Here is a 26,994-nt window from a genome sequence, read left to right as displayed (position 1 = left end):
TGTGACTTAACGCCGTTGGACTTTTTTCTTTGCGTTTTTTAAGTCTAAGGTTTATGCCAACAAGCCCACGACCACCCACACCTTGAAGGAAGAAACTGAGCGCTGTATCAACGAAATTCAGCCACATTTATGCAAAACGGTCATGGAAAATTTCGACAAAAGAGTGCGTATGTGCCCAGCAAAGCCGTGGAGGCAATTTACCCGAAATGCTATTCCATGCATAACCCTATACTGTATATTTTATGAATCAATAAGAAATTACAATTTTTAATTAAAAAACATGTGTTTTCTATCAAAATTACTTCTCGCGTGAATTTTGGGACACCCTGTAGTAGTGTACCTCCCACCTTAAGCAATTTTAACGGGTTGATTAGTTAAATAATTAATAGATAATGAATTACGGACATTCTTGTCGCAGTGTTGGGATACACTGACTGCTTTATACAGCTTTCGAATCTGTTGCAAGCACAGTCAGAAGGATGAGACCATATGTGCTCCTTTGTTGATAAAAACCGAATTTCGAATCTTCTCTTTACGCGCGGAAGCTTTCCAAGGACTTATTCATATGAAGTGAGTTACCCTGTCTTATAGCAGGATTTTCCTTACAAAACAGGAAAATTGGTATCAGATGTGGTTTCATCCCACAATGGGTCCTGAAAGTCTAAAACAAGGATGGCAAACCCATGGTACGCGTTCAAATTGTTTGGGAACGGGGAATAAATAATGATATATAACAAACTGGAAACCATGCTCCAGGATAGTTTGACTAAATCAAACTATATTCGAGTGTTAATTTTGGCACGCACCCTTAAAGGTTCGCTATCCCTGCCTTAGTCTATGGATTAGCCTGGTCTTAATGGATGATAAACGGAGAGCCACAATTCGATATTTGGCCTGACAAGTGACCCGTAGAAAGGAATGATCATAACACCAGCCCTCTTAAAGTAAAGCTTCATTTATTTAAACTGTCTTCTGCAGCCTCTGTTCATTTTTTGTCGATCCACCCTCGAAAGGTTTTAAATCTGTAACATATTAAAATATGAAATATATCGTTAATGGGCTAGAACTACTTTTTGTGATTGCATCCAAAGGTGTTAAACGTGTAGTACATTAGTATGGTTGATGGGTTAAGGTATTATGTTTCATTGTTTTCGTAAATAAAAAGATAATTAACAAACTGGAAACCCTGCTCCAGAGACTAAGCTTGAACTTTTCCAAACAACTACTCCAGACTTCCATGAACGAGACGATGAAATCCATCTCCCACTTAAACATTTCCAAACATCCATACCCGCTAGAGTGCTACGTTTGCCACGCAGCCATTCAGGCTACCCTTGTTACCGAATTCTTGTATATTTCTGCACACTGCATTTTAATCGCCGCTTTTCAAGCTTTAAGATGTTCCCGAAGATGACACTGTCTAGAATCATGTATTGGTGATTCTAGACAGCGTCATATAAATATTTCACTTCGAGCCTAAATATACTAAACAAGGAATTCTAAAATTTATGCCATTCCGCCCGTGATCACCGACACTTTTGGTGTAATTCTTCTAAATACTGGTTAGTTGCCTACCAACTATCAGCCAGTTTATCTTCTAAAATTAATTACCGATTATTTATTCGGTGCATTTAACAGTAAATTCGGGGAGACATTGTCAAAGGCTTTGAAATTTTATTAATCACAGCCACTGTTAGTATTTCTCTTTGACTGATTTGTACAATTAAAATGACATAAAAATTGATTTATACAATTGCGAATTGTAATTGTTTCCATAACCCTGTCAATAATCGTGTCTGACTATTTCTCCATTTTATGATGTCCCTTCCTTATTAATTAGTATACTCTTGGAAAATTTTCAATCATTGACAATTCTTAGTTCATGAGTTTAATCCCAATACATTTAAAGAGATACATCTGTACTACCTCCAGCCTTATTAATAGCTTGCCGTACCTCCTGCATTATATCATTTTGTACTTCCAACTTCTCTATTTAAATACTCATAAAATAATTTATTATTAAATTTTCGAGTTGGCTTCTTTCCTCGTTTGCGTAAATCCTTTTTGCATCATTATAAAATATTTAGGATTAATCTTATTTGTACCAGCAAATTGTACTTAAATTTAGCTTTAACACTTAAATAACAATTCATGTTTATATCTATCAGTTAGTGCAATTTCCTGATTGTCCATCCATCCACCTGCCCACAGAATTTTTTAAATTTACTCCTCGATATATATAAATACATCCTGTAACCTTTTATTAATTCCTGAAACTACGTAGTTGTGCCGAAATATACCATTTTTTAACACCTCGAAATATAAACTGTAAGTATACCAGATATTCCGGAATGCGACCATCTATTAATGATAATTTAAGGAAGACTAATGTTACTAGTACCAGCAATTATCATACTCTTAAGATTAACTTTCTCCCCCCCCCCATACTTTTCTGTGCAGATTTCTGCATATTGGTCTAGGTAGTTGAATTTTAAGAATTAAAAGCTAAACGAATTTGCTTCCTATGTTTTACTGTTTTACGGCGTTTCATTCTTGACGAATAATGACAAAAACGATATTATTTCAAAAAACGACAAAAATAAAATTTCAAATGTTTTGAAAACAAATTAAAAAAAAAAGCATTAATGTTCTTATACAGATACGAGACACTTCTGCGCATGTCAAAAGGAGAATCCATTCCGATAATAGGATAATCAATCCGTATTGTGGGATGAGTGTTTATTATTACACGTCGGAAAATTAACTTCTCTTTTATGGTCATTGTAGTTTTTAAAGTGGTAACTATTTTGCTTGTATAACAGTTGGAAAATTTTACGCATAAAGCACGTGATTTTGCGTGTTGAAGACAAATTCGTACATCGCCTTATTTTTTTCTTCCCTTCGACATGAATTGACTCTTCTTGGCATTCTGCCAACGATAGCTCTCGCTTCTGTGTAAGATAATTTATTTTTACTTTTCGGATAAGATTAGCTTTCTGAAAATTTCAAACCTTATAGTGAAAAGTAAAAATAAATTATCTTACTGATAGGACCTTAATCTGAATTAATATTTTCCCAATCAATCCCGATCCAGCTCTGAGAGGGATGTTCCTTGTAAAAACATTAATAAAAATTCTAACACTATTGTCAGTTTCAATGTTTCTAAAACAGTTTTTTTTTTTTTCTTACGAACATTATCTTTTTCTTTCCTTATCTTTTTTGACAGTGCCCAAATTAACAGTCCATATCAGATATCGTCTTGAACAGACTCTTACTCTTAGCCTTTCCTGATATAATCACATCACTTCAGTAACATCTTCAGCTATTGAAAAAAAGGGTGGCATCCTCTTTCACTCGAACCGATTACTTTTCATCTATACAGTTATCTACTTTGTATAAATCCCATTTCCGCCCAACCTTGGAATACTGCTGTCATCTTTTGGAGTGGTGCACCTAAAACTCTTTAGCAATTATTGATGCTATTAAGAAGAGCACTTCGTTTGATTTGCCTACTCTTCACACACACACACACACAGTCAATTTCCGCATTCTCTCTTGCATGGACGTTGTTCAGCAGAACTAGCATCCGTTATGTCCACATTTCTGCTAAACCTGCAACACTGCCCAGCATAATTTTACAGTTGAACTGCTGACTCACCGAACTAGCTACTCCCAGTCCTTTCATTTCCTCTGAGTTCTGTGGGACACACTTCCACATGAAATATTCCCCGAATAATGCCAACTCTTTAAGGAAAATAGCAACCGATTACCTTGCTGTTGACCCTAGCCCACAAGGGAAATTTATGAATATACTTGCATGATTGTCAGTGTCTCTTGTGCCCAGTAAAACGTTTTCACATGTTGGATGTTGCTTCAAACCTAGTTAGACGATAAAATTTAAGAAAGCTGTTGCAATAGCTGATATTCATCGTCTTGAGACCATCACTCTCCTTATTATAGGCCTGAAGTGACTTGAGAAAAATTCTATATTTGGTCTCTCCCGATTATATATCGATAGCTAACCCACGGCACTTGAATGCTAAACAGGGTTACAACTTTTGTATGATTTAAAACAAAAAAGTACGATTATTTCCTCATATGAAATCGTTCCAGCAGTTGTGTTACCAGAAATAAGCAGTTGGCTAACAATTTTAGATAATTGCGGAATAGTTTGTCGTAATCATTCTGGTGTTTTGTGTGATGTAGAAACACATCAGACTATAGTGCGATTTAAAATTGCTAGTAAATTCTCGTGATTGTAATGGTTACGATATCCAATTTGTTTTCACTATGAATAATTCATTCACAGGAAATAATGCGATCAAGTTACTTAAGCAAGTTGATAAGAGTAGTAGTTAATGTCAGTATATACGTTTTTATTATTTTTATGACGAGAATATTAACACTGTTCCTGCATTTCATTTTCCAAGGCTCTTTTTCTCAATGACATGCTTGAATTTATTTTGGGAAACTAAAAAATTTTTATTTAATATATCTTAAGCAGCTCCGTTTTTTAATTTCTCAGTTTGGGTATTCTTCCTTGTCTATGAAAAGATATGCATTTCTTGTGCGGGTTTGTGTATGCGTGCACGCAAATATAGGTAGTCTTTTTGTTTCTGCCTGAAGTAGAAGTCTCGCATTTTGAGTGAGCGCGACTCTTAAAGGAAGCAGAGCAAAACGTATTACCTCAGCAACATCTAATTATTTTCATTCGCAACGTTCTGATTTTGCAATGTGCTTTAGCTGCTTTGAAATTTATTATAAATTGGAACGTTTCCAATCAATTACTACTTTGTCGGCCCCACAAATAGAATCAGATTAATGGGTTTATATCGACGTTAAACACACACACACACACACACACACACACACACACTCACACACTGATGTGGCAGGGTTTTTCCTTCACGCAACATCTGATATACACATCGTCTCTCTTGAACTTTGTTCCATCGTACTACTTAAACAACACAAATGTCAACATCTAGAATCCTCCACATAAAATTAATTTTGCACATGGATTGAAATTGTTGCAATGTTTTCTTACAAATATGTGTTAAATAACAAATTTAACAATAACAAAGCCGTGTGTTAACTTTTTACAAAAAAAAAAAAAAAAAAAAATCGGTGATCTAAATGCCGATAATTCGATCCCTTTTCAAATCCATCATTATCCTGTGATTTAGTATTGAAGAGTCGATTAAGACAAAGGCATGTTTTTAATATTATGTCTAGGAAACATACTTTTCTCGGAAAAAACAAAACAAAAAACCCTGCCACCTCTACTTGTAACTTTTCGCCTGTAAAGCGTAAAGCTTTACAGACATTTTAGATGGGATTCGAAATGATCTTTTCAGCTAAAAGACGGGTCTTTTGACTACGCTATGGAGGTATCTTATTCTGTCTGTCATATGCTGTAACCTGATATCTTATAATGAAAACTAATATCACTCAACCTTTTGATAGCATTTGTCATTTATATATGCTGTGTACGTTCATGACTTACAGCATATATTAATAACAAGTGACTTTTATTAAAGCCACTTCGAATTCCGAGTGTACCTATAATGTATGATTTATTGCAGACGAACCCTTGGCCCTACGGGTTCAGCTATTTTCTCCCCACTCCTGCTGAATTAAGCTTAGTCAAAATTTTTCACTATAAGTTAATCCCATCAAACTCATGATATGGGTAATTTGTCATAAAATTACTGCGGACCGCAGTGCGATTGTAGAAGTGAGAGCAGATGGTACTGTTACATTTTGACCTGCTTGGCAAATGGCCTCATTTTTATATATTTACAGTGACATCTGAAAAAATAAGCCTGTATTTAAATACGAACGTTGCGATTTTATGAAAAATGGAGAACTAGAACATTTCTGAAGAAAAGAGTATACGTTATCTAGCAGAAAAAAAAAAATTTTTTTTTTTTAATGCTTAGTATATCATGTTAAGGAAAGTCTGCAGCATCGTGTTGTAAAAAATCATCTGAAAAACATTGTAGAGGAGTAACATATTCGAAAATTCATATATATATATTTAATGACAGACATAATCGTTGATTGCTATTATTCACTAGATATTTTATTGCAATGAATGTTATTTGAACAGATCCAAATAGCTTGTCGAGTCCTCCAACCATGACATTTTCGAAATTCATCAACTTTGTCACTCTTAAGCCTTAATATCATAACAGCGAAAGTAGCTCTCACCCACGGTATGAATGCACTACAGGTTTACATAAAACCTTTCATTGGTGGGATCTACGGGAAAAAAAAGTGAAGACCGATTAGCGAAAGTATTACTTGTGTTCTTTCTCTCCCTTCGCCAAATTATTTGATTCTGAGAGAATAAAATCTTCCGTTCGAAAAGCAAAAATAAAGGACTATATAGAAGACAGCTAAGTAAATATAAAACGATGAGGAGGGTGGGATAGCATAAAGATTATGTGAGTAGGATAAACAGGAATAAGCACGTACTACACAACTGCTGAGTATTGAATAGAAGATGAGATTTTTTTTTATGAACTAAGATTATACCACTTTCAAGATATATATGCTTCCAGTCTATTTACATTGGTTTGTCAACATAGTAAACGTGTTTATAGCTTATTTTAATATAGTTCTATTGTATTCTGACCACCTAACGGAACAGATTGAACTGACAAGTTTCACGATAGCTGTTTTATTTTGAAAGTATTTCAAACATTAATTTAGTTATTACACTGCATTTGTCTAATAAAAGAATTAAGGTAACAGACAATGGTGTGTTCGGTTCTGTCAATCAAAAGTTGCATATCTTTTCTAGACTTTTTTGTAGGCCCAAAGTGTCGAAGACATTTTTCTTTCCTTGACAGAAAATCGAAACTTGTCATCAAGATACACCTGCGTCCTCTATTGCCTGACAAGAAATCGGTAAAAAGGATTATGGTTATAGATCATCAGGTCGCTTTATCCTAAGGTGTCATCTTTATGTTAACATTTAGATAGAAGTGACAGATAACGTTGTCTGTTTGATTAGTTACAACGTAGCGTGCATATAAGGTCATCAGAACCCCCCGCCGTTAACTTATCAAATAGCAAATGTCGTTTCTGATTTGCATATGAAGATAGCTGGAATGTTAAATCTGACATTCTCCTTTTCTACAGTTCTTGTGACGAGAAAGGAACATTGCCGAAACCCGACTAATTTAATATACAAAAGCCAAAATGATCGTTAACGCGACAGTGATACTGGAATTACTTTTCCACTTCATAGAACTACAAGCTTTTATTCCGTACTCGTTGATGTAATATTGCTGATTAATATAAGGAATAAGAATATGATTTCATAGCAGAAATCTCATTAGTGTTTCGTTGCACATGCCAGTTGATCTTCAGCTCTTTAAGCTAACTGCGGGCAGTCGTTAATTTTATATGTAATTGGTTTATTAACTTATACTTAGGCTGTCGTGACAAATCCTATAATGAACGCAAATTTCTAATAATTCTTTCCTTAGGGAGCATTTGTCACTTATAATTATAAGTCTTAGCGTTAATTAGGTTCGTCACCACATTTAGATTTTTATTCAATTTGCCATTGTAGTTTGAAAAATCATATTAAATTCTTTTGAATATACTTGGTTATGATCCCCCACCCCTCTCATCTCAAGACTAATTGGTTATCACTGATAACTTTAGCTGTAGAAAATATGATTTCGTAGTTTTTCTTAACTCATTTTAGATTACCGATTATACTAGGTTTTGGCTTCGATCCCAGTTATCTGTAGGCTTTTTTTATACTGCTAATACGTGAGAATACATACTGATGGATAACGATCGCGTGTGTAACTAATAGTCCTGTGAGTAATAAGAGGGGTTGACTTCGCTAGTTGTGACGTTAGACTTCCATCTTCCCGAAATAAGAAATGGCATGCATTATTGATTTCATTCGATGTCCTCCATCAAGGGCGGAGTTCTTGTCTATAGGTCTTATATTTTTTTTTTATTCACAATACTTTCTGCCGGCGGGTTCCACCCATAAGAGTTAGTTTGAAACGCATCGTTGAAACCATCTATTCCCGTTTTCTTTAGATATGACGATAAGGGATTCTTGCACAAAGTTATAACGTTTTATCAAATATCTACCTACGTCTTTTGGTCTTTCTATAGTATGTACTATAGAAAGTGTCATTAAGCCATTTCTAAATTATCTGTTAATGTAAGTCTAAACCGGAAGATTTTTTATTCGTAGTCTAACAGCCAATGCGAACGCATTACTTCAGTAAGGGGAGGAGGGGGATGGAAAATGCTGGAAGGGAATGGAAGGAAAATAGTGAAATTACTTCAGCATTTATTCCAGACCAGTAGTGTTACACCTAGGTCCCACGACTAGAAATTTCCCAATGAATATATACTAAAAATTTAACTTATCAAAGATTTATCCCTGACACGGGGATATTCTTTATTTAATATATCGGCTCCTTTAGTAAGGAGCAGCTTGAAAACTATCCATGGTAGTCCCATATTTTACTTCCCACTTGCTTTCTGCTAAATACGCCTCTGTTCCAAACAGTATAATTTATTCACAATGGTTCAGGTATGGTGTGGAATAATATCGAAATTGGAGACTTTGCGTTCACGAAATGAAGTACACATTGTAATTAGATATACATCTGCTAGAAGAGAAAAAAAAATATTTTATTAAAAAAGTTAGCCAAGTACTCGAAAATCGGGAAATTGGCTGCGATGTAGAAACCGGAAAAGTGCGATAGCATTTTTGAAATGTTTGTTTTTATTGGTGATATTATTATGTAATAAATATCAGAGGAACATTCACGTTCTCGTCAGCCAAGTAATAGCTTTAAAACTAGTCACCATCCTGCTTTTCCAGGTTTGTGGCTTTTTTTTTACATATGTTTTTATTTTTTATTTTTAGGTGATATCATTTAATTTAAGTTTTGTTTACAGGAAGTAAACTAGTTAAAGAATAGCTACTTGAAATCAGTTCAACGACCTATATGTAGAAATGTTTGCGATATTTCATCCCCCTCCCGTCCGTACAGTTCTTCCACCTGGATTCTCCGAGAACCTTAAGCAACCTAATTACAAATTTCGTCGAATTCTTTGACGAAAGAAAGAACGTTGTTCATAGTTGTTTCTTGTTAATAAGATATAAAATAGAATCAAGTGAAAAAATAGCAAACAAAATGCTTTTGTTCAGTTTCGTTCATGAAAATATGTCACGTGATGTTGACTAGGATAGGAAAGGTCTAAGAAGATACTTCACTATCTCTATATAAATAAATAAAAATCCCGAATCATGACAATTAGCCTCCAGACTATGCTTCCTTCACCAAAATTCAGTTGATACAACACATTCCGGCAGATAGTGTTCTCCTAGCATCCTCCCATCCCAGACTCGTCTGTCGTTTATTCATCACTCCGGAGAACGCGTTTTCGCTGCTCCAAAGTTCATGGAAACTCCATGTTCTTCAACTCCGGACGGACATTTGGTGCTGGTGTTGCTTTCAGAGGCATTTCGAAATGTCTCTGAAAGCAAGGTAGACGATTTTTCGCTCCATGCGCTTCAGTATTGTAATTTTTACTGGTCTACCAGTACTATTGTTACTCCTAGGCATTTCCATTTCATAATATCACTTTTACAGTTGATAGGGACAACTACATCAAGGCAGAATTTTCCCGAACTGAGTTGTTGCATAGGTAGCAGGTATCCTGTGATAGTACTTTTTTTTTTTCTTTTTTTTTTTTGGGAAGTCGCTAAGCTCTTCAGTACTGTCCATTTGACTGTTAGTCTATGAAGATTACAAGACTGCATTCTTTCTTTTTTAAATACCTGTTTGAACCATGGTTGTATGTATATAGCGATATCTACTGCAAAGGAGTTACCTTGATATTTTTGATCAGATCAGATGCGTCTACACTATTCTGTTGTATAGATAAATCTTACCTATACGTTGGAATGGTGTAAATCATAAACTTGGAGAATTTCAAATATGAAGTTTCATTATTACACTGGACTGGCGATATTTCCCTCCGCCTCCTCCACCATGCCTGAAGGACTGAAAGGAGGGGGAGAATCTCGCAAAAAAAAAATGTTTTTTTTTAAAAATTTTATTTCAGAAAAATTTGTTCAAACAGAATGAATCTAGATACTGTTCAACTGTTGCACTTCTTTAATCCAGCCCTATCAAGATGAGCGCAGAGTGAATTTTTATACAAATTTCTTTTTACACCGCGCACAAGCTTAGCACGTTCATTGCCAATCACGCGATATCGCGTGTTGCGAGTTCTCACCGAACGGCCGATCACGCGTTATCGCGTAGACGTCGCTAACTAAATAAAAAAATAAAAAAAATTTGGCCACCACACGAAATTCCAATTTTCAGCTTGGCAATGAACGTGTTAAAGTCTATGCTGCATTAGTATGTGCACTATAAAAAACAAGACTTCATGTCTATAGTATGTACATGAAGACTTACTTGCGAGGTAATGACATCACATTGCCAAATGAAAATACTCTAATATCTTACTTAGCTTTTCCTCCCTTTTGATTGTCATAATATAGTCCCAAAGCAGATCACTAGTAGCTACTAATGTACCAGTGCTATAAGAAGCGGCTATAAATTCGAAAAGTATTGTGTTGCGTCAATTTTACATACATCATTTTTGTATGCATGTGGATATATATATATATATATATATATATATATATATATATATATATATCCTGATGGTGACTTAATGCTAGTAAATTCCACGTTTCGACATTTATGAAATTGCTTTACTCATAACGGTAGCTGATCCCTAGATGTGTTTGAGATACGAATACTCCTAATATCAAATCGTATTTAGGGGATCAGAAAAACATTTTTGTAAAGGTGTGGGGGAGTTGAATATATCAGGCGTACAATTTTCTTAAAACATGTTTTAAACCTAATCCCGATTGCATTTTTTAAAATTTATTTTTATATTTTTTTGTATCTGAAGAACTTTGTTATTGTTTGTATTTAACAAATATTTTCATTGAAGGCAACAAAATATTTGTTGTTCAAATATCAATTTAAAGTCACGGTCTTAGTTACTAGCGAAGACCGTGACCGCTAGTAACTGTACGTGTATTAAACTGAAGAATAATTTAATACGTTGTATTATAAATATACTGCTGATTTGTGTATGTTGCATTCATTAAAGAATTCTGATATTCCAGCTGCATGTTGCAAAGGTTAACTCGCTAACATCTGTTTTAGCACCGGGTTCTAACATTCTGAACGTATGAATAATACTTCGGTTAACACAACATTGTGTACGCGTAATGTATCGCACAGAGAATTTTTGATTCCTCTTTACTTGGGCTTTTTACAGTGAGCTTACCAGCACCACGGATAATCTGAGAATGATCCCTTGCCCACGAGATTTAGTACCGTATGATGTACTAAATTCTGGTGTTGGTTTGTTGGAAATCCCCCCCCCCATGTTTGTGGACAGTTTCCGAATTTTGTGCGTGGTAGATTGTTCAGTACTATTGTAGTTGCGTTTTCATTAAATTAACTTTCTGAGCGGCTAAATTCTAGACTGCAATGAACACATTTAATTATTATTTTTTTCCTAAACCGATATCATTTCAACTTGCAGCGATTATTCTGTCTTACAGATCTTTCGAATTCATCTAATTAAATTCACCGAGAGTTAATCGCTTTTCTCAGCATTCCTTTTTCTATTAACTTTTTAAATCTATTTATTGAAAAGAATTCCCATAATCCAAACGGTGAAATCTGATATGTATAATTTTACATGCAGTACGAGATTTATTTATTTTTATTTTAGCATATGCTATCAGCGTAGACTAATTATCTTGTTTATCATCATGGACACAGAAAGCAGTTTTCGTAAGTTTGCTGCTACTGCTTCGTTTGCTCATCTTCTGGAGTGTGTTATCAGCTGTTTCGTTTCGATATAAAATGATTACTTCAGCCTTTTTAAAAGCATTCCTATGACCTTGAATTTCTCTATCAGAAATTCAGCATTTCTATAAATCTGATGCGATTCCAAACTGTTTTATTGATTGAATTCTATAGCATATAAACTTTATTTTATCTTCTTAGTTTTAGTTACTCTCTTTTCGATTATCAGTAATCAAAAGCAGTTTTTAAATTGTTTTCTCATCTTTTCTTACGGTGCGAAATATTTTCCACTTTTGAAGGGTGTTTCTCTTGGGCGTGTATTAAATGCAACGTGGAAGCCTACAGCTATCGGATTTAGCTAGACAAAAGTAAAGTTTTTATTATAACGTGCATCATAAATATCAATTTTTAAGCGAGGAGGAAATTAGGTAAGGGTGGAATTTTTGACTTATTTTAGATGCAGAAATATTTTCTTGGAAAAAAAAAAAAAATCGGAATTTTCAAATTGTACACGTAGTACGAAATATCTTAATCATGTAGAATTTCTAAATTATCGAATAAGAAACCCAATACGACTAGTAATTTCATATTATGATTTAAAAACTGGGCAATAATTTTTACCATATTTTGAAAATATCACCTTCTATTTTGCCGTAGCGCACGATTTATACTCGCACCATTTTATAGAAATCAACCGCGAATTCATCGCTTAAACAAACATTCGTGGTATGTTAAAAGCTCCGTATAAAATATTTTAAACAAAACTCTGATTCCAGTGTTCTGTTATCCCCACTCGCTGTTTACTTAGTTTATCAGGCGATATTTCGGAGGGTAATATAGAAAGATAAGCAAATCCTTCAGTTGAGTATATAATTATTCACTTCGTGCTGTTTTCGGGAGTCAGCTGTTTGTAAGGCCTTATTGTTTTTTGTTTTTTTTTTCCTTTCTTCGTGCCCTTTGCCTTTTATATTGGTTCATCGTGCTAACTTTGCTCGGTGCACTTGACCTGTGCTTTTAAGACCTATCTACCGCACTTTGTACACAAAACAGCATTTGACCACAATCATTTGGATGCTACTTTCATGTTTTTGTGACCATCTGGAAGCCAGTGGAATATAATACTCCAACAAATCGAACTCAGCATGTTTTTCAAGGTATTCTGGAACCATTTTGAATTTTTTTTCCTTCTATTTTGTTGTTCCTTTTTTAAAACAGGTTGCATTGTACTATTACCTTTTTTATTTGTAGTGTAGATCTTTTTCGTAAATAATAATCAATAGTATAAATGATTTGTTCTTTAGTTCTGTAAACTCCTTGATTTTTTATTTTTTCTAATCACTCTCTATGAAAATTTTTCATGTGTATTTACATAATGTAAGTCACGTTTAATTAATTTATTTTTTAATGTATTCTGTCTGAAACAACTTCATGCAGGCTATTTAAATATTCTGGTTTGAAAAGTGTTTGCTTTAATCATGTGTAATTTTATTTGCACCCAACACTAAAGAATTTATTCAGTTGGTTATAAAGTGTAGTAGATATAATGATTTTTGTTTCATCTATACACCATTTTGAAAACAGTTACAAATTACCGTGGGAATTTTAAAAGCTTTAATCTGAAAGTTGATTAAATGAACATAAAATGCATCGTATTATTATTAGCAGTGGAACTTAAAGTGCATTTTCGTAGTTTCAAACGCGAATGAACAGATTTCAAAATGTGGAAGCGTTTCGAACTGTAGTGTTGAATTTGTGAAAAGCTGAATTTTAAAGCAGTGCTTGGAGAAATTATTTGACTGTGAATTTTGCGTTTTGCAAATTATTCCATGTGTACTGATTGGATGGATATTAAATTTAATATCTGGAATCCTTACCGGAATTTGTCGAACTATTCAATTTTTCGTGTATAAAATTTGGTGAAACTACTCGAAACAACGGCCCGGATGAAATACGCTAAAAGATGTCCGCCCACTTTAATTTTTGATCGTTTTAATCAGCAGAATGATTCTACATGATAATTCCGCCGTGGACGAAAATAATTTAATTTAGTTTACTTCTTGACTAAAAATTATTGAAGCATTTCAAATGTTCTTTCAGCTACACCATTTTAGTAGCAAAATTAGGTCAAACGAAATTGGCTATAACATATAAAGGCAATTAGGCTTCGGATTCAGTCGTTGAGATGATTCTTTTTACTATACGAGGTCTTCTGAATTACATTTATTATTGTCTGTCATTTTCTTACTCGTATTCATTAGTTGTCTTATTTACTTATCTGAACTTTTTTTTTTTTTAGTCGAATTCATAGTTTTAATTTAATAGCATTTCGAAGGTAAATTTAAATAGTTTTCAATTATGCAGTCTAGGAGTAATTCAGATTTTTTCAAAATTATTATAAACATATTTCTAGGAAAATTTTCTCTAAACCGTCCACTGCTTTTATTCACTCGATCAGCCAAGACTAAAATGATCTATACACTGATATAAATCAGCAGGCTTGGATCACTACGCAGCATAATAGGCTTGAGCATATGGTCTTGTTTACTACAGATGTCCTGTGTTTATTTATTTGTTTATTTTTTACATGTGCATATAAACGCCACTTAGTTTTATACATGTTATTGGCAAAGTCATGGAGAAATTAATTAGGATTTGTATCCAGAATAAGTTGATTTTAGGACTTGACTTTTAGAACAGATTAAGTAACTGTGGGTTGTAACATCAGGCGGAGGGGGGGGGGGACATTTGATGGAGACATAAATTGAAGAGGTTTTGGTTAGATAGATACAGGAGAAAATTTTTCAGTACATGGCAGGAAGGGATATAAACATCATCATGCGTATCAAGGATTTAGGCCCTAGCATGGCCTGTTCCGGCCTTAGAAGTCATCGTTTAAGAGGACGTTCTGGTTTTCTTTTTCGTAACGGCTTGTACTTTAAGGCTTGTTTTGGTAGTCTTTCTGTTTTCATTCTTTGAACGTGTTCCATCCATTTATGTTAATATTTCTTAATTTTTTCTATTACTGGTTCTTGGTTTAATTCTTTCATAATTTCTTCGTTTTTTTTTTGTGATCAAATAGGGTATACTTTGCAGTTTTTCTCATAAACTTCATTTCTGCTGTTATTAATCTTTTGTCTTTTTGTTTTATTGTCCAGATTTCGCTTCCATACATTAAGACTGGTAGGGCTAATGTATTGTATACTTTTAGTCTGGTTTGTTTTTGAACTAGGTTTGGTTTAAATATAGAGTTAATTACACTTGTTATTTTTAAATATTTTGCAATTTTTACGTTTATATCTTTTTCATATGTGATCATACATCCTAGGTAGTTAAATGAATTCACCTGTTCTAAGATCTTGTTATCTATTACTATTTTAGTTCTTGCTGGATCTTGTCCTTTAAAGGCCATAGTTTTTGATTTTTCTGTTGATATTATCATATCATAATCTTTGGCTATCTCATTTAGATCTAAAATAGCTTTCTGTAAGTTATCTTCAGAATTTGTAATTATTATTTGGTCGTCGCCAAAAAGGAGAGTGTTTAAGTTCACTGTAGGAGAAAGTTTAATTCCTTAATGTAAATTTTTATTCCATTTTATTATTATTTCATTTAAGTAAATATTAAAAAGAGTTGCTGAGAGGGGACATCCCCGTTGGACCCCTTGGTTTATCTCTCTCGTATATGATAGCTCGTGATTTAATCTTATTTGTATTTGATTATTTTCATATATACCTGTGATAGCTTTTAGGATATTATTTGGTATTTCTTTTCATATGCTAAATATGTTTCTTTTAACTTTGGCAAATGCTTTTTCAAATATGATATAAACGAAAATATATAATATAAATATTTCTTAACTAGTTGACTCATTTTTTGTATTGGAAATTTCAATATGACTTCTATCTTCTTCTTTCACTATGCCTTATCCCATGTTAAACGGGGTCTGCGCACCGATCTTTAACCTTCCTCTTCCAAGTTCTCCGGTCCAGGGCGTCCTTCGGACTCCATCCTTTCTCCCTAAGATCCTCTGTCACCTTATCCCTCCACCTGAGCTTGGGCCTGCTTCTTTTCCTCCTTCCCTCCAACTCCATATACTCCACTCGTTTACCAACATACTTCTCACCCTTCCTCTCTACACGTCCGAACCACCTCAGCCTACTTTCTTGTATCTTCTTGCCAATTGGTCCCACCTTAACCGTCCCTCTGATGTAGTCATTCCTTATCCTGTCCTTCTTTCTCATCCATCTCAACATCCGCATCTCCGCTACCTCGGAGATGTAGCGGAGATGCGGATGTAATCTTCCTCTCCTGTGCCTTTGTTATAGGCCACGTCTCCGCGCCATGAAGCATCGCCGGCCTCACCACCATCTTATACAGCTTTCCTTTCCTCTTACAACTCGCTTTCTTGTCGCACAGGACCCCGCTCATCTTCCTCCAGTTCATCCAGCCGCATGTTATTCGGTGCTGTATTTCCTCATCCAGGTCACCATTCCTCTCGACGACCGACCCAAGATACTTGAATTTCTTCCCTGAAATTAGCCTTTCACCCTGAAGTCGTATGATCATATCCTCGTCACTTCCCGTTGACATATTCAGTCTTCTCCCGGTTAATTTTCGTGCCTCTCTCCTCCAATACCTTTCTCCACTCTTCCAGGGTATTTTCAAGCTTCTCTCGAGATGATTCGCATAGAACAATGTCGTCGGCAAACAGCATGCTCCATGGTGCCTCCTTCTTGACATCCTTCACTAGTACATCCATGACCAGGTCAAAGAGGTAGGGGCTCAGAACTGACCCTTGGTGTAGCCCTACGACAATGGGGAACCCTTCTGTCATGCCGACACTAGACCTGACCTGAGTTTCTGTTCCCTCATACATCTCCTTCACCAACCTCACGTACTTCTCCGACACCCCTTCTTCCTCATACACCTCCATATCTCCTGCCTGGCCACTTTGTCGTATGCCTTTTCCAGGTCTATAAACACCATGTGCAGCTCCACTTGCATCTCTATATTTCTCCATCAATCGCCTTAGCGCAAATATCGCATCCGTTGTCCCTCTTCTTGGCATAAATCCAAACTGCTCCTCACCAATTTTTGTTTCCTGCCGCATCTTCCCTTCAATTACTCTTTCCCATATCTTCAATGTGTGTGACATCAGCTTGATCTCTCTATAGTTGCCGTAAGTAACATCTCCTCTTCCTTTGTAGATGGACGAGAATACTTTTCCTCCATAACATATCCACGCCCTCACTGCCCAAACTTTTCCACACTTCCCCAGGTATCTGGTCTGCCCCCACAGCCTTTCCATTCTTCATTTTTCTCAGTACCCAATCCACTCCCTCTCTACTTATGTCTTGCACCGGTCTCTCGTTTGCCTCTCCATCCTCACATCTCTCGCTCGGATTCTCCTCATTTAGTAGTTTACGGAAATATTCTTTCCATCTTCCTCTGGTTTTGTTCTCCTCTTGTAATACTACTCCTGAGGCATCCTTTATCTGCTTGATTGATGTTATGTCTTTCGAGGCCTTATCTCTGGCTTGCACTATTCTCAAAAACTGAGCTTCACCACCGTTTCTCTCCAGTTCTTCATAAACCTCATCAACTGCTTTCGCCCTTGCCACAGCTCTCTTTGCATTTTTCTTCGCTAATCTATATGCCTCCTTGTCGGCTCTAGTTCCAGTCATGTCCCATTTTTTCTTTGCCTCTTTCTTTTCCTTGATCTCCAACTGCACCTCCTCATTCCACCACCATTCTTCCTTATCCTCAGGCGGTCCCTTTCCTGATGTTATACCAAGCACCTCTCCAATTTTTCTAATATTCCGACTATTAACGTCCCACCATTTTTCCACATCCTCTGGTAACTTCATTTCTTTCAATACCTTTTCTTTAAACTTATTCCTTGGGCCTTCCTCTTCCAATTTCCACCACTTTATTCTCCTCTGTATCCGCCACCTCCGTCTATTCTTCTTTCCCCCTTTTATATCAGTCTACCACAACCAACCTGTGCTGTGCCGCTACACTTTCTCCATTAATCACTTTACAGTTTTTCACCACCTTCAGATGTTTCCTACGGCACATAATATAGTCAATCTGACTCATTCTATCCCCGCATCTTATAGGTTATCAGAAGCCCAACTCTCTTCTTGAACCACATGATCGAAGGCCACAGCATATTCTATGATTCTTTTACCTTCTTCATTTCTTTCACCACTACTCCAACCCCCATGTACCTTTTCTTCACCGCTTCGTCGCCTTCCTACATGCCCATTCAGATCTACTCCGACGATCACTCTCTCACCATCAGGGATTCCCATTACTACTTGGTCAAGTTCTCTCTAGAATGTCTCTTTCTCCTCCTCATCTCCTCCCATCTCAAGCTTAACGCTCATAATCCGATCATTCTTCCGGCACACCTCGCAGACTCCACCCTTCAGCTCCTTATCGATGATAATTCCAACTCCGTTTCTTCCCTTCTCATTCACACCGCTATAAAACAGTTTATATCCCTCCGCCAGCTCCTTTGCTTTATTTCCCTTCCACCTTATCTCCTGCACGCACAAGATCTTCAGCTTCCTTCTTCTCATCATGTCTACTATCTCCCTACTCTTCTCATTCATCGTACCCACATTCAACGACCCGATTCTTACTTTACGCACACTCTTTCTGTTGGACTCGCTTCTTTAGCCGAACCCGTCCTTGGTTCAGTAGCCCTAGCCCACTTCTCACAGTCCTCGGGCAACAGAACTGCGCGTCACTTACGGGGTACGCCCTAGCCGTGGTCCTTTCTCTGTTATTCAACATTTCATCCTTGGTTTTGGCATGGTTTTTTTTTTTTTAATGGCTGGATGCCCTTCCTGACGCCAACCCTCCACATTTATCCGGGCTTGGGACCGGCACCGAGAAGACTAATTGACCCTCCCCAGTGGCAACTTAATTATAAGCGAGATTTTCCAAATTTTATGTTTATACCGTTCTTTTAACTCATTTCTCAAAAAATATCATTTAAATCTATCTGGTAATAGATCAACAGAATAGAATTGCATATTTGATCTTTTATTCCGTCGCCCAGTTGTTGTGTACCCGAATGTTGCCAGAGAGCAGTGAGTGCAACATCGTTCCAATGAGTTTAAGGAGTACATGACCGGCATTGTGTGAGTGATTGATTCTCCCTGAAAGTTGCGTCAGTTTTAGATTTTAAGTGTAAATATGTAAATAAGCTGTTAGTTGTCGAGTGTATCTCCCACATTGCAGTCTTGGACTGCATGGAGGTGCTAGTGTAAGAGTAACGATCTCAGCGATTGGAAAAGTAGAAGGATAACTAGGGATTAAAATATAATGTAGAAACATGTAACTGTAAATAATTTAAAGAAAGTAAGTATTCGATGGACGCAAGTAGAGTAGAGCGTTTTTCATTCAATTTGGGTATGATTATGGTTTTAGAAAGTTACTGAATTAAAAAAAAAAAAAAATGGATATTTTGGTCGATAACAGATTTATTTTCGAGCAGTTTTATCATGATAGTTTTTACTAAGATTTGGTAAGTTAGCTGTATTTTACTGAACTTAGTCAATAGAAATAAAGTCGATTGAAGCTTACAAGCTAGATAGCTTTGCACTAATTGGGTGAATGAGGCCTGAGAGAGAGAAGATAATGTAAATTAAGGTGTACAGGTTATCTTTAACTTCATGCTTTTATATAATTTTTTAAAATTAATTATTAAATATAGATTATTATATTATATTTAGTCAGTCCTCGACTATTTAAAAATCAGAGGTTTGGTACTATGTTCACAGAATACCACCTCATTCCTGCAATCCATAGACCGGGATTTTATTGCTTACTTAAAAGGCATATTATTTAAGAAATGTTTTTTTCTTAGACTATTGCTGCTACTGAGAGTGAATAAATTCTGGAAGGAATTGTACAAAGAATGCAGTACGGAGTGAGGTGAGAGTAGGGAGTATGAATGGTGTTTAGAAGAAGCTGCTGAAAAAAAAATATGGTATTCGACAAAGCCTCACAGGTGACTGGTGACAAGATAGTACTGCAGCTAGCAAACGAGTTAGAGATAAGATGTAGTGGAGTTGTTGGAAGCTGTAGTAGAACTTGCAAATGAAGACCTTATATAGCGCTATAAGCACGGAAATTTCAGAAGAGAAAAAGCAGAACACGAAGTCGATATCTTCCCCCCCCCCCCAAAAAAAGACTGTGGTATTTGCTTCCGTTAATAAGGTAATTTAGTTGTTTGAGGAAATAAACCCTAAAATGAGAGATTTAGCAAAGTAAACAGAATGATGCGAACTGCAGTTGCTTGCGACAGAGAAATTTATGCTGAAAAGAAAAGAAGCACCCTATGCAGACTTAGCGGGAAGTAAATGCACACGTTTTTAAAGAAGCCTACTGTCGTCACCTCACTTCCTGAAGATGAGCCTAGAACTTCCACAAGTTATGCATCAACCATACTGGGAACGTTTTATTTCAGTATTCCTGAAATTAAAGAATTTGAATGTTTCCTCCGAATCTTCTCATTAATAAAGCAGCAGCTTTGACAACTGGCTTACTCTCGATCCATGAGCTTTCCCCCGATTTTGGTGTAAGTCAGGGGTCGGCAACCTGCGGCTCTTTGAATGAATAATTGCGGCTCTTTTCGCTATTAAACAATCTATTTTTGAATAGTGCAAAATTAATGTTATTTATTAAATTAGAAACTAAAAACCCTAAATTTAGCATTTGCAATAAATCAAGGACGTTTTACATTTAATCAAGGACTATTTTGCAATTGAAAATAGTACATGCGATGCTGAAAAATTTAATACTTTCATATTTGAATTCTTTGAAATCATACGCGATAATCCTTCTTTACATTCTATTTACATTTTACAAAAATTCTACTTTATGGTGGATATGACTTCCAATTTAAATGCACTAAATAAGAAACTACAGGGAAAGGGAAATACAGCAGTTTTGCTTTTAGAAGTGATTTCGTTTGAACAAAAATTATATTTGTTTGCGACAGACTTAGAGAAAGGCACATTATTACTTTTATTAATTATGGTAATATAGACTGGAAGCAAGAGACAGCATCTGGGGGTAAAGAAAATGAATTTTTGGTGTTTTTGAAAGATAATTACCTTAGGCAGCACGTAACGGAGGGTACACGAGGATCAAGAGTATTGGATTTGATCATCTCATTAGATGATGTTATTATAAATGAGGTGTCAAATCTTCCACCAGTTGGTGAGAGTGACCAGTCATTCGAGGACGTCTGTTAGAAAGGGATTTGGTGGAGGCAATATCAGAGTGTATTCCAAGGGTCAAGAGGGTAAACAGAGTGGGTGTAAAATGGATGAATCAAGAGATAAGGTATGCAATATGGAAGAAGAAGGTATTATGGAAGAAACACAAAATGAATATATATAACAACCAGTTGCATGAGAAGTACAAGGAGCAGGCGAGGAAGGTGACTAGCTTGATAAGGGTAGCAACAATGCAGTATGAGCAGCAGTTAGCTAAAGCGGCCAAAAAAAGTCCTAAGGAGTTTTTTCGATATGTCGCCAGTAGAAGAAAGAATGATTATGGTAGAATGGGATTGATTGGTGAAAACAGAGGAAAGATAACCGCTGCGGAGGATATAGTTGAGATATTTAGTGAGCAATTTCTAAAGGTATTTCATTCTTGCGAATGTGACATCATGCAGAACTTGAAAGCAGTGGGAGAGGAGGAGGAGGAACTGTTAGTAAGTGAACAGGAGGTATATGAGGAATTGAATAGACTTGATGTAAATAAGGCTGTGGGACTTGATGCTATTTCACCACGTGTCTTGAGGGAATGTGCCAGAGAGTTAACAACAGCTTTTGTATATCGTTTCAACATGAGTCTCTCACTGGGTCAAGTTCCAAAAGAGTGGAAAGAGGGTAAAATTGTTCCAATTCATAAGGGAGGTGATAAGAGTAGGGCTTTGAATTATAGACCAGTCTGTGTGTATGGAGTTGTGGTCAAGGTATTAGAGAAGTTAGTTAGGAATAAAGTTCAGAATTGGGTTGACAACAGAAAAATACTCTTTGGTGGCCAGCATGAATTTACTAAAGGAAAATCGTGCTTTAGCAACCTGCTTACTTTTTATAATAAAGTGACAAATGCGTTGGATAAGGGTATTGCATATACAGTGGTATATTTAGATTTTGCAAAGGCGTTTGATAAATTGCCACATGACAAGCTGGTAATTAAATTGGAACGGATGGGGCTGAACAGTAGATTGGTTCACTGGATTGGAGATTGGTTGTCTGATAGGTATCAGCGAGTTGTCTATGGAGGAGCGATATCCCAGAAGAGGAAAGTTACTAGTGGTGTACCTCAAGGGTCTGTTTTGGGTCCATTGCTGTTTAATTTGTATGTAAATGATATCTGGAAAGGTCTGAATGGTGATGTGCAGTTGTTTGCAGATGATGCAAAGTTGGGCAGAGCTATCAGGAGTAGTGTGGATGCTGTAGCTTTGCAAGAGGACTTGAATACACTGTCTGAATGGGTAAATAAGTGGGGATGTCAATTCAATGTCTCAAAGTGTAAGGTTTTGAAATTTGGGAAGTAGAGATGGGATGTAAAGTACACAATCGGTGCGAATATCTTGGAAGAGGTAGAGGAAATGAGAGATCTGGGAGTGATTGTAGACAAGGACCTAAAATTTCGGGGACATGTTACTAAAATAGTGAAGACAACACAGCGGATAATGGGAATGATACGGAGGACATTGACTTGTAGAAGTAAGGATGTTATGGTTCCTTTGTATAAGGCTTTGATCAGGCCACATATGGATTACTGTGCACAGATCTGGTCACCTGGTTTTCAAAAAGATGAAATTGCGTTGGAAAAAGTTTAGAGGCGATTGACTAAGGTGGTTTCTGGTCTCTGGAATGTAGAGTATGAAGACAGATTGACAAAATGCAATTTGCAGAAATTGGTGAATAGAAGGAGGAGGGGGGGGATATGATTGAGACATATAAGCTGTTGAGTGGTTATTACCAGATTAACGTCGGGGAGGTTTTGCACAGAATGGGTGAGGATAGCAGGAGAACAAGAGGTCATTCCTGGAAGCTGTATAAGGAGGGTGTGAGCAAGGGAGTGAGGAGCAGGTTTTTTTGCATGGAGAGTGGTGAGTGATTGGAATGCTTTGTCCGAGAGTGTGGTGTGTGCAGAGACAGTGAATATATTTAAGGCACAGTATGATAAACTGTGTGTATAACAGTGGACCTCCCACGATGAGTCTTTGACTCCATGGAGGTTTTTATAATAATAATAATTACATTTTCCTACGTTGAAGAAATATCAACAATAACAAGCTGATAATAATTCCATAAATTTAACCTTTTTCAAAGAAATTGTGGTAAATATGCGATCTGAATTTGATGGGAGATTTGAGGAGTTTAGAAAGAGCAAGGCAACTATGTCATTTTTATTGCGACCACTTGAAATTAATCCTGCCGAATTAAATTTTTCACCTTCTGCTGGAATTGATGAGGCTGCATTTCAACTTCAGTTAGAGGACCTGAAAACCCAGGATTTGTGGAATTCAAAATTTAGAAATCTTAAAGCTGACCTGGAGGAGTTGGAAAGACAAAAAATCTACTCATGCAATACAAAAAAATAGTCTGAAATAGAAGATCTTAAAATGCAAAATCAGATTGTATTTGACACGTGGAATTGTTTACCGGACACTTACATTCGGTGATTTCAAACATACGCATTTGGACTTCTATCGATTTTCGGATCGACATATTTCTGTGAGCAAATATTTTCTAATATGAATTTTATTAAAAGTAAGTTGAGAAACTTACTAAACAACGTGAGTCTTTCGTCATGTTTGAAAATGAAAATTACGGCGTATTCGCCGCATATTGAGAAACTATCCCAAGAAGTTCAACAGCAAAAGTCGCATTAAGAAGATATTTTAAATTAAAAAAAAAAAAAAAATTAAAGAAATAGGTATGTTATTGGATTTTATACATAAGTTTTTGTAAGGAGGAGCAAATCTTTGTTTTATTATTTAATATTTAAAAATATCATATAATTTCGTGTGACATGCCACCCCTGTGTTTTACAAGTATGATAACGTGTTACTGTAAAAATAATAATAATAAATAAATAATTTAATTATGATATTTTTCAATGTAGTTTCTAAATTTAAAGCAGTGATGAGCAATTAAATAGTAAATCAAATACTCGGGTCGATCAGCATAAAGAATATTTTCTTTGATAAGAAAGTATTAATTTATTTTCCATTATTTAGCTATATTTTAATTGTTTGACCTGCACAAATAAATCCACATGTAAAAATCAACATTCATAAAATAGATTTTTAATTAAAATATACTAATTCTGCCGTACAAAATGAACACCGTGGACCACACAAAAACCTGAGAGGGCCGCATGCAACCCGCGGACCATTGGTTGCTCATCACTGCGTGCGGCTCCCTAATTTTTTTTTTAAAAGATATAATTTTTGAAAATGGCTCTTCAATCCGAAAAGGTTGCCGACCCCTGGTGTAAGTGAACAGAAGCACTGTGCGCTCAAGTTTCATTATTTATTACGGAACAATACTGTATACAGTAATTTGGTTATACTTTATTGTTATTATTATTACACAACACCTCCAGGGAGTTCAAAGACTCATCGAGGAAGGACACCTGTTCAGTCATAAATCGAGGACCGACTGTAAACAGAATGAACAAAACTTTACATTGTGAACGTGGAGAATGGGAGAGATAGCATAAAGTACTCCTTTGCAGCCAAGGCGCCTTACTTTAGAAACGCCAAAATATCTTTCTCATGAGGAAAGCATTGTGTGGAAGTTGCTCTAATTACAAATTGAACAAAAAAGGTTCAAGAATATTTTTCAACCTAGAGATAATCACGAAACGGTCTGAATAATGAATGAATTATCACCTAACACCTGCAGTTATAATTAACTCATTACACAAAACAATTCAGTATTCTGCCTCATCTGAATGGAGTTATTTGATCTGGTAGTTTACCAGATTAACTAAAATTTTATACATCGGATGCAGTGTTTGATCAGGATATGAGCGAAGGAAAGTGTACCATGCTGCACAATTAAATGCACTTCATTGTTAAATTTGTATATATTAGAAAACATTGCTTTCTCCCTTCCAAGGTGTTGTAAATATTCCCGATGGAATGGATCTGCGTTCGCTATATGATCGGTCGAGTCGTGTAAGTTTTTCATTCAACGAGATGTGGCTTCAAATCTGTGTGCACAAGGATATTGAAGTGAGTCACTAGGTGGTAGATTTTCGTCGTCAAGTGTGAATCTAACCACTCTATTTATTGGAGGCCTGAAGTGGCTTGAATAAAGCTCCATGTTTGTTCACTAGGGCAGGGATTCCGGATTATTTAAAGTCCGGTACAGATTAAAAAAAAAAAAAGTTTCAAGGTAATGATTCTGAACTACGGAAAACACTTCGTGGCTATTATTTTAATTGGAGATCGTTATCTATGTCAAACATCAGATTTCTGAAGTTCACATGTCATCTCGCAGTATTTCTCCTTATTGAGAAATAAGGAGAAATACTGTGAAACAAATGCATTTATTAACCCGCTAACTTCGTGAGTTTGAAGTGTCAAACTGCTGGTATTGAGTTTCTGCATTGATGTTGGTCACGTGTATATATCGTGCATATGAAACACGATGCATGCTCAAATTCGAGGGAAACTTTCATACAAGTTATAAGTTTTTGCCAGGCGATTGTCTGGGTCATAGAAGCGCCTGCCAAAATTGTTCCACCAATACATATTTTGATGCCACATTCTCCCCCCACCCCTCTCCCAGGGATTCACAACTGAGTTTGACAAAATAATTCTCTGGCCGTGACGACTGCGTCAAAATAGACATTTTCAGTTAGGAATAACGCATTGCTTCTTTATTTCATTCTGTCATGAGTGTTCTGTTTTCAAATATTTGTAGTAGTGTTATTAATATTGTTTCTGATTAAATCCGAATTTATGCATTTTATCATGCTATGACATTGAGCCATCATAGATTTCCTCTCTTATATTGTTCATTATCGGCCTTTATACTCATGATAACGTAATGCTTACTTTTGAGACATGATTTGTGTCATCCACATACAATATTTCTTATACATAATCAGTGTACAATTTTTGTCAGCTGTTGTCTATTCTGTCCAGCTGACATCACTTTAATGACGCGTGTGTAACAGACGTCTCGATGTACCGCTTACGGAGAGTACGCGTCATGTTTTACGAAGATCCGGTTCGTTTCTTTTGTCAGTTGTATAATCCATTCGACTTTACTCTGACTTCTTCTTTGACCAGGGGAAACAATGTGAAGTTATCCATTAAGAAAAATTCTTAGACTTGAATGACAAGTTTTTTGTAACGCAATCTGTGCCACATCCAATAGTCACGTTGCTACATGATATGCTGTATCTGGATCGTGCTTAAAATGTCTGTCAGTAGTAACAGTATATGTTGAGCTATGTGATATTTACATAACTTATTATTCAATATGATAGCTAGAGCATGTTGGTAAAATCGTGCACATATTTGCATGTGGGATATCACTTTTAAACTCTGGCTTTTGGGAATAGATACCTGCTCCTCCCATCTTTTTTTTTTTTTTTTTTTTTTTCAAGACTTGTTTCACCTGATTCTAATGTTTATTATTTTTTAAATATTGAAGGAACCGAAAGCAATTGTGATCCCATTTTGCGAGCTGTGGATGATATTTGTACTCTGTATCGGCATGAAAGTTCAGCACTGCTATTCTGAGAACAGTCCATAGCCATTTATTATAAAGAACAGTCGTCATACAAAGCAGTAATGTCAAACTCCAAGTGATTGATAAGCCCATATCCCAACTTGTGCCAACTTCTTATTGGTCTTCCTCCTGAAGTACTTAAGTTCATCTAGGGTGGCAGTGGCATGAATTCCAAGAATTGCCGAAATTTTTATATTTATACTTGGATAGCACGTATAACCACTAGCGATGTGTTCGGTTTTATGTTTGTGAAAGGAAAACTAGAACAGTCGGGAGATAATGAACTTCGCAGTCCA

At 36.0% G+C, this 26,994-nt stretch overlaps 1 protein-coding gene across 5 annotated transcripts in view; it reads left to right on the top strand.

The window, feature by feature from the left end:
- LOC150099504 (long-chain-fatty-acid--CoA ligase 1-like) overlaps nt 1–26,994 on the top strand; it is a 360,710-nt gene that overhangs the window by 63,094 nt on the left and 270,622 nt on the right. Inside the window, exon 1 of one of the 5 annotated variants that reach the window (XM_090403662.1) lies at nt 11,485–13,057. The exons of 1 other annotated variant lie outside the window; for it this stretch is intronic. Coding sequence is in view for 2 of the 4 variants with exons in the window: in XM_090403661.1 (XP_090259787.1) it covers nt 13,248–13,277 (30 nt within the window). In the remaining 2 variants the exon portion in view is untranslated. Of the gene's footprint in view, nt 1–11,484; nt 13,058–13,125; nt 13,278–26,994 lie in introns of those variants that run through there. 3 more of the 5 variants (XM_090403664.1, XM_090403661.1, XM_090403663.1) reach the window with 3 other exon arrangements.

Source organism: Typopeltis vanoorti, chromosome 14 (genome assembly GCF_054136105.1).
Source record: "Typopeltis vanoorti isolate ZY-2024b chromosome 14, IOZ_Tvanoo_1.0, whole genome shotgun sequence".
In the NCBI taxonomy this organism is placed as follows: domain Eukaryota; kingdom Metazoa; phylum Arthropoda; class Arachnida; order Uropygi; family Thelyphonidae; genus Typopeltis; species Typopeltis vanoorti.
This window is presented reverse-complemented; position numbering and strand designations above follow the sequence as displayed.